General features: G+C 43.3%; 1 protein-coding gene across 1 annotated transcript in view; it reads left to right on the top strand.

Annotated features, from left to right (window-relative positions):
* LOC106526941 (regulating synaptic membrane exocytosis protein 1) overlaps nt 1-10,975 on the top strand; it is a gene marked incomplete in the record, with an annotated part of 39,311 nt that overhangs the window by 7,460 nt on the left and 20,876 nt on the right. Inside the window, 3 exon segments of the mRNA XM_014021677.1 lie at nt 760-976; nt 7,381-7,676; nt 7,771-8,639. Coding sequence (XP_013877131.1) covers nt 760-976; nt 7,381-7,676; nt 7,771-8,639 — 1,382 coding nt within the window.

Genomic DNA, 10,975 nt, shown 5'->3' with positions numbered 1-10,975 from the left:
CTACTGCTACTAGTGGTGAGAAAGTGTATTACACCTTATTTAAAATCAGTGCGGTCCAAAGTTAAACTGTTGTTCCTTTGAGGCCCTCAAGGTGGCGCTCGCGGCCCACAATTGGGCCACGGCCCATAGGTTAAGAATCTCTGATTATTACAAATAACTGTTACCAACATCTGGTGAAAATTTCATGTCATTAGCACCTCTAGTAATATATTTACTGAGAAAAATGGTGACGTGTTCAATACTTATTTTACCTGCTGTAGCATTTGCATGAACTGCAGCGATCCTTTAGAAAAATGAGGTCTTAAAAGACATCAGCATTCTATTTCAGTCTTGACCTGACTCATTCATCTGCTTGGAGTAGCTGTTAGCCTAGCCTCGTCATTAGCCCAGACTAGCAGTCAGCTCGGACTGGCTATTATCTCATATTAGCCTTCTGCACAGACTAGCACACTGAAATCTCAGTGTTTTATCTGCTTCCTGTCTTCTTATTTATTTGTTTCCTCCTCTTCCTCTCAGTCATTCACCTGTGTTTTTTGTCTGTTTTTATTTATTATTTTTTGACTGATTTTATTTATTATTTTTTGTTTGTTTTTATTTATTAATTTTTGTGTGTTTTTATTTATTAATTTTTGTGTGTTTTTATTTTAATGTTTATTGTTTTTGTGTTTTCGTTTGTGATTGGTTCTGTTGAGTTTCCTCTGTGCCCCGCCCACTCTCACCTGAATTCCCTGAACCAAACCTGCGTTCCTCTCCCCTCAGGACGCTCCACAAGCAGTTCGAGAGCTACAAACAGGAAGTGCGCCGCATCGGGGTGGAGACGCGGCGGCAGCAGCAGACGCAGCAGAAGGACGACGCCCCCACCTGCGGAATCTGCCGGAAGACCAAGTTCGCCGACGGCTGCGGCCACCTCTGCTCCTACTGCCAGACCAAGTTCTGCGCCCGCTGCGGGGGGCGGGTCTCCCTGCGCTCCAACAACGTGAGGCTCTTTGACCTTTGACCTCCTCATCTATGCTGGTGGTTCTGTGTTGTGCCCTTTGTGGTTCTTTTATCCAATCAGGACCGAGACTGAAGAACCAGGATGAAACATGGCTTGAAGAMGCATTTTAAAAAATGACACTTTTTTGATACTTGGTCTGGAAGCATCTCCTCTCAAATCAAATTCTTTTGGGTACCAGGGCTGGATGTCAGCAATAATTTGATCATGTGATACAAATCACGACACAAGTCACGATACGATATATCGCGATTCTGTAAGCAAGACRATATATCACCATTTTTTTCCTCCAGAAGATTCTAATTAAAAATCTTAGTATAAAAAGCACACCATGCACAAAATCTGATCTAAGCTTTAATTAAAAAATGATACAGTGATTAAAGAACAGGAATGAAATATTGAGATATTTCAGTGTATCGATATTTTCTTACAACACTGTTAGGTACTCATCACTARTCTGCATTTGGATTAAATTATGTCATATCTGACCTTAAGCTGGAATTTCACCTGTTGAATCTGTTTTATTGTGAGAAGGAAACAAAATGTAGCGTGGTATTCTCGATAAGTGTGAGAAAATATCGATACACTCAAATATCACGATATTTCATTTCCTGATAATGCGTCGATGTTTAATCAAAACTTAGATGAGATCTTGCGCCTGTACTACAGGGTTTGATTTTTATACAGAGTTTTTAAAATTAGAATTATTTGAAGAAAAAAAATAGCGATATATCGTGTTGCTTACAGACCATATCACGATATATCGTGACCTTTGTCGTGATATGCTTCATATCACCAAATTCCACACAGCCCTAGTTAAATCTCAGAACCAGAATCAGAAAYGATGTGAACTTTCTGTTTTAGTCTCAGAGGATTCCTGAGTTTTAAGGTCGTGTTTTAAGTGCCTAATTTATAAAAATCCTGACTTGTTTTCGTCTCATAAAACTGCTTACTCAGCTGTTCGTGTCGTACTCAGCTCAGCAGTCGGCCTCACTTTTCTGATTGAATCTGCACAAAAGGAAAAAAGACAAACGCCACACATTGTTGTGCAATTCCTCATTTGTTTTAGACGCAAAATTATAAGAAAATTAGTCAATTTAATCTGGAAATTTCCGTGAATTGATGCTTTCGTGACTGAAGGGAGGTTTGTGGGTGAAAGACTTTCATCTGCAGAAGGTCTCGCCTCGTTCACGAGTCTTCACGTCGTGAGTTTTAAACGTGGTCAGAAAGACGTTTCTCCTGAATTAATCAGTCGGAGGAAGTAGTTTTAGCTCCGACAGGAAACAGTATTTAACGTCTCTTAATTAAGCTGGGGGTCAATGGGAGTTCTGGTTGGTGTTTGGATCGACCTGTTAGTGTTGGACCCRTCGGTCTGACGTCCAGTCCCAACATGTTGGTTCTATTTTAGGCCCTCGCTCTGCGTCTGAGCCTTTCCTGGGCTGAGCTCCAACCTGAAGCGCTCCGTCTGCTTCCCTTCACCGGACTCCACCCAGAACCTGCTGGCACCCAATCTGTTCTGCATCCGCCCGGCCCAGCCGGCACCGGACCCTCCCTGGGTCCACAGATACCGTCAGACGGGCCGCGGCGTGGTGGACTCACATCATCTATAAATAAAACAAAAAGCTCAATAAAAACCACTCATCAGCTGAAAATAACATCAGATCAAAGTCTTCTGAATAATTAATGACTGAACTAAAAATAGAACCGAAAACGAGAATAAATATTTTAAATGAGTCGTTACTGTTCATCTACCTGCTCTATCTATGGGGAGGCATTGTGGATCTGGACTTGTCCGGTTCCCCTGGACCTGAACCAGAGGAGACAACTAAACCAGGTCCAGTCCTCTGATACAGAATCCAGATTAAAATCTGATTTAAATCATTTCATTTTTCATTTTCCTCAAATGTTTTCAGTCAGATTAGATTCATTACAGCTCTGCTTTTATTCTGAAAGATAAATGACAGCTCTGCTTTTATTCTGAAAGATAAATGACAGCTCTGCTTTTATTCTGAAAGATAAATNACAGCTCTGCTTTTATTCTGAAAGATAAATGACAGCTCTGCTTTTATTCTGAAAGATAAATGACAGCTCTGCTTTTATTCTGAAAGATAAATTACAGCTCTGCTTTTATTCTGAAAGAGAATTTTGTGGCTTTAATTTTTAGGTACACGTCTTCCTGTTGTCTTCTGTGTGTAACTCTGTGTGTAACTCTGTGTGTAACTCTGTGTCCACTGTTTGTCTTCTTCCTTTTCAAAGTGTCTCACCATGAGGGACAGGGTAAGAACAGCTGATGATCCGGCTCATCAGCTGTTAGAGCAGGGTTGCGCTCCGCGGGCACCTGGGAACGAGCTGCACCCCTGATCTAAAACATGCAGGGCAGTGTGCCTTGAGGACCAGGGTTGAAAAATCAGATGGGGCGTGCTGCAGCAAGGTATTATTGATGGTATTATTGAATTTTGCTGCAGTTGTACTGGGAAGTGGAAATTTCCCACTCTTAAGTTGGAATTTTAATCTGGAATGTCCCTCTAGTGGGAATTCCCTGTGTGAAGGTGGGAGAGGTCAGAATTTAAGACAGCAGCTCCTCACCACAACTCATCCGTGAGTAAAAGCTTAGTTTTACTTTAATATATTTGTGATTTATGAATGTCGTGTTTTAGTGAAAGTTAAATAAAACCATGATGCTCATGTGGCCTCGAGTTGGACACACCTGGTCTAAGGTATGAACTGAGTTTAGGGTTGTGAGCTGGTTATGGTTGTAGAAATGAAAGGAAGTCAAACGGTCCTGATAAGGATAGAAAAATAAAAGCTGTGTGTATCAGCCTGCTGTKGTTCTGCTTGTTTGTTCTGTGGAGGAGCGGCGCCTCCTGGTGGAGGACAGGAGGCCTCCTCATCTGGACAATAATCTGGATTATTCAGCTCAGAGACATAGTTCGGTGTTTGTTGGGTTGGTTTATATGTGACCACAGGAACTTCCTGTCATGTTCCTCAGCTGGAGACGACTCACCTGCAGCTCACCTGCTCCATCATTCCTCCCTCCTTCTGCTTTGTGTCTCCGTTTCAGTCCTCCCACACCCCCGCCGTCTGACACAGACTTTAAATATGAAACACAGCGTTCACGAGGCGACAAACCTGTGAGCAGTTTAATAAAAGAAACTCTGGATCTGCTCGTGACGACGAGCTCCAGATGTTTTTGCAATCAAAAATAAAACTGACAACAGTTTTAACAGCTCAGATCAGAAGCATTTAAAACTAAAATAATCCAGGTAAAAAAGTCTTAAAGTCTCAGAGTTTCATTCTGCTGAACGAGAGAAATTCAGACTGAAAAGGTGGAAAAAATAACAGAGAAACACAAAAAAAATTAACAACAAGAAAATAAGAAACGGAAGGAAAACAAAATATTAAGCAAACAAACAGATTAGAGATTTAAAATCTCAGTTCTAGCTGTGAAATGTTTACCTTTTCTTCTGGTTAAACACAGTGCATGATGGGAAGTGTAGYTCAGTTTGGGATCAAATTTAAAATCTGATCTCTTCTGTTTGAACTAGTTTTTGTGTCCACTTTATAAGTTATAACACCATCAAATGCCAACAAACACATCAAACACCAACACACCATCAGACACCATCAAACACCAACACACACCATCAGACACCATCAAACACCAACACACACCATCAAACACCATCAGACACCATCAAACACCAACACACACCATCAAACACCAACACACCATCAAACACCATCACACCATCAGACACCAACACACACCATCAAACACCATCAAACACCAACACACACCATCAAACACCATCAAACACCAACACACACCATCAAACACCAACACACCATCAGACACCAACACACACCATCAAACACCATCAAACACCATCAAACACCAACACACACCATCAAACACCAACACACCATCAGACACCAACACACACCATCAAACACCATCAAACACCAACACACACCATCAAACACCATCAAACACCAACACACACCATCAAACACCAACACACACCATCAAACACCATCAAACACCAACACACACCATCAAACACCATCAAACACCAACACACACCATCACACACCATCACACACCATCAAACACCATCAAACACCAACACACACCAACAATCACCAACACACACCATCAAACACCAACAAACACCAACACACATCATCAAATACCATCAAACACCATCACACACCATCAAACACCATCAAACACCAACACACACCATCAAACACCATCAAACACCAACACACACCATCAAACACCATCAAACACCCAACACACACCATCACACACCATCAAACACCATTAAACACCATCAAACACCATCAAACACCAACACACACCATCATACACCATCAGACACCAACACATACCATCAGACACCATGAAACACCTTGGAGGTGTGCTTGTTTCAGCTGGAATCACAAGAGAACACATGGGAGCTTGGTGAGGAGGATTCAGAGATGTTCCTGGCTCTGAGGGGGGCGGAGTCAGGAGTTTGGGGCTGAGCTGATGCTCTCAGCTGATGTCAGTGATGCTGAGAAGCTGAATGGATTAGCGGTCTCTGCTAATCTGCAGCTGGTGAGGAAACAGATCCAGAGGAGGCAGGGAGGTAGGGAGAGACGTCATCGTGAGTTCATGATGCTGCCTGACAGCTGTGGGTTGCTCCAGCAGCTGATTTACTCCAGATTAGTCTGGACACGAGCCAACTGGGACTCAGTCGGGACGGGACGAAGGGGCTTCGGTGCCGAAGGCTAACCCAACAGCTGAAGCAGCATTTTTGAGGTTCCCAAAGCTYGAGGTGTCCGGTGTTGTGGGTTCTTCTCTGCTAAACAAACGTGTGGGATTATTAATCTGGAGGCAGATAGATCCTGTTTTCCTGCAGCTGAAGGGAGGTGATATCCAGTAGCCATGGCAGTGTGTGAGTACTGGATGTCTTTATGCTGAGACGAAAGAATCAAGTTTGTTTTATTTGAAATCATCAGTGGCTTCAGGACGTTCCTGTTCCTGTTAGCAAAATATCTGATAAACTACTTTAATAAAACTGTCAAACTAAGATGGCTGCTGTGGCCAAAAAGATTTAAAAAATGGCTCCAACTCAACAAGTTTTAAGATGTTGAGACAGGGTTTGGTTGGTAGCAACTGGGAGTCATCCTGAACTTATACGTTAAGAGCCTATTGATTACTTTCAGTTTGTTTTTAGTTTTTCCAAATTAAATATTGGGTTAATGACGAAATATTTCAGTGTTTTTCATTATAAAATGGCAAAAATGATGTAAAAGTGACTAACTGTCAGAGCGGTTTATAGTACTATAGTAGAAAATAATGAATTTCACTGATAAGTAAAGTCATAAAACTGCTCTCAATAAGTGTAAAAGTAAAAGTACTTTTACACAAAATCTAAGAAATCAAGTGTTGAATTGATTTATCAAACTGGTTCAACTAAATCAAGTTGAGTAAAATGCTTTAAGTAAATTTAACTCTTCTGTTTTTTGAGTGCATAAACAACTGTTTTCATGATGAGTTCTGTCATATTTAAATTTGTAACAAGGTGTTGAATCATTAAGTAAAGAAGTAAAAGTATCAATTTTAGGTTTGAAATGAAGTAACAGAATAAAATGTTAAATGTTACGATTTAAAAAGTATTTGGTAAAATTACCATTCCTTGAAAGAATTAAGTACTGTAACAAAGTAAATGTACTTTATTACTATTCACCTCTGGTATATGTGTTTATTTTTTAGAAACCAAATGAAACGTTTGTTTTTACAGGAGAAAARGAAAAAACTTATTGAGATTTTCTTCTGTACATTTTTTGACTCGTCACTTCTTCCACAGTTTTTGTGCTATTTCAACATTTTATGTATCAAACCATTCAGCTGATTCTGCTATCACTTTTTGTATTTGTACATTTTTTACCATTGAAAATTAATATTTTCCTTCAGACCATTTGTTCTGTTTACAACCTTTACTCTCAATTCACCTGTTACTCTGGTTTTTATGCTTGTTTGTACTAATTTCAGCTCTCTTTAGCTGCTTCCTGCTAATTTCCGCGTTTTTCATGTATTATTTAACTGTTTTTCTGCTAAATTGAGCCTCTTATTTTTAGCTAAATTCAGCAAATGTGGTCTATAGTTTCAGCTACTTTCTTAGATATTTTTTGATAGTTTCAGCTTTTCCAGCTATTTTTCCAGAAGTTTCAGCTTCTTTTAATCTATTTTCCACTATTTTCTTCTTATTTCAACTACTTTTCAGCTTTTTTTATTTTCTTTTACGGTGCAGTCTCACAGTAATGTCTTTAGTTCATGTTGAACACTCTGTGATGAAGGTTCTGACCCTGCGGTCCACCTGTGTGTCCCCCTCCAGGTGATGTGGGTTTGCAACCTGTGCCGTAAGCAGCAGGAGATCCTCACCAAATCAGGAGAATGGTTTTCGGGGTCGGGGGTCCGGCCCGGGAGCCTCGGCGCCTCCTTGAACGACCCGACCTCCAGAGGTGAGGCTCAGCGCGACAGGAAGCTGCTCCGCTCCAAATCACAAGCCCCGCCCTCCAGCACCAACGTAACGCTGCCAGAAGGAACGCCGTCGCCCGCTGGAGTCACCGCTGCCAAAGGCGGCGACGCCATGCCCGGATCCCGCTCCCAAAGTGAACCCCCCAGAGAAAAGTAAGAACTCCTCTGATCCTAACCCCCAACCCTAACCTGATCCTGTCGCACCTGCTTTGTGTTTGTGTGTTGAAGTGGTTTGTGTCGTTTCCAGGAAGAGGCCGGTTTCCCTCCATGAACAGAACGGCAGAGGAGGGGCGGGGCATGGCGGCGGTGGACGCAGACCWGCGGGGAAGCTCCAGTCCCACTCCTCCCTGGAGGAGCGCTCCAGTCTGGGAGACCGAGGAGAGAGGCGGTTCGGGAGCGGGCGGCGGCTGGAGAAGATCAACTCTCAGGACTACGAGGACGGGAACGAGAACCTGGGTGGCTCGGAGGCGCGCCGGAGACGCCCGGAGGACGAGGAGCAGCGGGAGAGGCGGCGCCGCGAAGAGGAGTTCCAGAACCGCTATCGGAGCGACCCCAATCTGGCCAGGTACCCGGTGAAGCCGCAGAAGGAGGAGCAGGAGATGCGCATGCACGCCAAGGTGTCCAAGGTCCGGCACGAGCGGCGGCACAGCGACCTCGCCATCAACGAGGTCGGGCTGGGACCCAACGACGGAGGGGGCGGGGCGGGTCAGGTGCCTGCAAACCGCCTGGGCAGGAGGAGTGGGGGTGGGGAGGGGGACCGCAAGGGTCTCCTCGTCAACCACCAGGCCTTCCCTGGTGACAGGACCGCGGGCGTGGGGGGCGGGGCGTCACCCGGTGGAGACGGAGGCAGATCCGGTCCTCCTGATCTGAACCAGAACAGCAGCCACCCAGAGTCCCGGACCCCGCGGGACAAAGGCGGGGACAGCCTCCTGAGGAAGGACTCCCAGAGCTCCGACCAGTCCGAGTCTCTGCGGCCGCCCCCCSCACGCTCCTACAAGAGCAAGCGTGGCGCCAACAAGAGGCAGATGTCTATCAGCAGCTCGGAGGAGGAGGGCGGCTCCACGCCCGAGTACACCAGCTGTGAGGACGTGGACATGGAGAGCGTCAGCGAGAAAGGTCAGTCAGACAGAGGTGCTCCGGCCGCTCAGCTCTGAGGCTWAACCCCTCTGAAGCTGCCGCTAGCTGTCGTCGTTAGCTGTGACATAAACTTTTGTAATCATTATGAATGCATTGTTGGAAAGATAAGATTGATAACATATTGCAAAAAACATTTCATACAGCTGGATGAACAGTTGTTGAGATATTTGCATGTGAAGTAACAGGAAGTGATGTCATAGGGGAATGTCTGCATGTGAACAGAGCRKTGTTACATCAGCTGATAAMCCAGAGTGTAGAGAAGAATCTGATGTTTCTTTAGATAAGAGTCAGATTTCAAAATATATTGTTTTATTAAACAAAGAGCAGAGAGTTTCCCTTTGATGTCACTTCCTGTTTCATTTTCACTGAGCTAAATTCCAAAGAYAATGTGCCAGTTATGTTACAAAATGGGTAAAAATCATCAACCTGTTTTATGCCAAGTTTCCTAAAAATAAAGATGTTTTTTTTTTTTGCTTTTTGTATTTGAAGGATATGCACGTCACAGGCACTTTAAACCTCAATTAACAACTGTCCTCTCCTGCTGCCCAACTGATCKGTGCATTTCCTGTCCCTCCGACTGATCCGTTCTCTGGTTCTGTTTCTTCTGGTTCCAGTTTTAATCCAGAACTTATCCAGTTAACCTCTCTCTCTCTGTCTTGTTTGAGCCTGAGCCTGAGCTATCCTGACATAAAAACTAGGGATGTCCTGATCCAGATGTTTTGGCTCCCGATACAATCCGATTTTTTTAATGATCTTTCTGATACGATCTGATACCGATCCGATAGCTTTATTTCTTTATTTCTTTATTTCTTTCCAAGTGACAGGTTGGTAGTATTAAAGCGAGCCCTGCTGTTCCCACCATCAGAAACATCCAGTTTGCAGATTTACAAGATGCAGTTTCTGCATCATTGTTTAAAATTTAAAAGTGTTCCCACACTGTGGACATGGTTGTGTACTTGTGTGTGTCTTGACTTCTTAACTGCAGTTGTAAAGCATGAACTGGATCGGACCGATCACATGACTAAATCCCATTCCACCCAATTTTCAGAAAATGGCCACATCTGCCACCGATACTGATAGCGAGTATCTGATGGGACATCCCTAATAAAAACTCTGAACAGATCTGAACCCACTGGACGAAAGGTTTTCACATTAAAAGTTTTAATCCCTGAAATTATTCCAGTATCAGCACTAATCATTGTCAGATAAGGAAAAGTCTGTTTGTTCCTCCAAAATGTAAAAAAAAGACAGTCAGTCAATCTCAGGCACCTTCATTTTTACTTGCCAACCTTTACGCTTAAACTTAAAAAAAGACMAACTTTCTGTTTTCAAACCTTCCTGCTACAGAAAAAGAGTAAAACCTCACTTCCTGTTTGGAGGCTCAGCAAACTAAAGAGTGTTTAAAACAGCTAATAATCCCAAACTACACTGTCTACATGTTACAAGTCCCTGAGTTTCAGTAATCTGGATTACAACAGCTGGAACCAACACGTTCTGGGAGTGATAAGCTGATAGAGAGCAGCTAACCCTCTGAAATAAAAATATCCCAGCATTTTTTCTTATATTAAGTGTTTATTTTAGTGTTTCCTTCCAGCAGAAAGCAGGTGGATCTGCTCTGACCGTCCCCACCCGGCCGGTGGTCCGTGCTCGGCTGCTAAGGCTGGATCTCAGTCGAGTATTACGTAGCCAGCGAGCCACTGACCTAATTCCACAAATCTGCTGGCCTAAATCACCGGGACTCTCTGAATAAATGAGAGCGGCAGGTTTATCCACAGATAGCTAACAGCAAGGAAAAACAGAAACGCTGACAGTTCTGKTCAAACTTCATCTATGTTCTCTGAGGCCCAGCAGGAAACTGCAGCTTTTATTTTGTAGCAATACATGCTGACAAAATGGCCGACGTTTTAATRTTTAAACTGTAGAAGAAGAGTGAATAAATTTTATTTTAAAGATTTATTTTAAYAAAGAGGGAGAGTCACTGACAAACCTTAACACATAGAGAACTGGATGAAAGGATTTTAGGCTTTTTCTGTAAGAGGAGAGAGATTGATGCATGGATGGATGATGGATGGTTTAAGTGATGGATGGATGGATGGATGGATGGATGGATGGATGGATGCATGGATGGATGGATGGATGGATGGATGGACGGATGGATGGATGGATGGATGGATGGATGGATGCATGGATGGATGGATGGATGGTTTAAGTGATGGATGGATGGATGGATGGATGGATGATGGATGGTTTAAGTGATGGATGATGGATGATGGATGGATGGATGATGGATGGTTTAAGTGATGGATGATGGATGA

This window comes from Austrofundulus limnaeus, unplaced genomic scaffold, assembly GCF_001266775.1.
Source record: "Austrofundulus limnaeus strain Quisiro unplaced genomic scaffold, Austrofundulus_limnaeus-1.0 Scaffold300, whole genome shotgun sequence".
NCBI classification, from domain to species: domain Eukaryota; kingdom Metazoa; phylum Chordata; class Actinopteri; order Cyprinodontiformes; family Rivulidae; genus Austrofundulus; species Austrofundulus limnaeus.
Note: the sequence above shows the minus strand (reverse complement) of the source record. Positions and strands in the feature narration are given on the sequence as shown.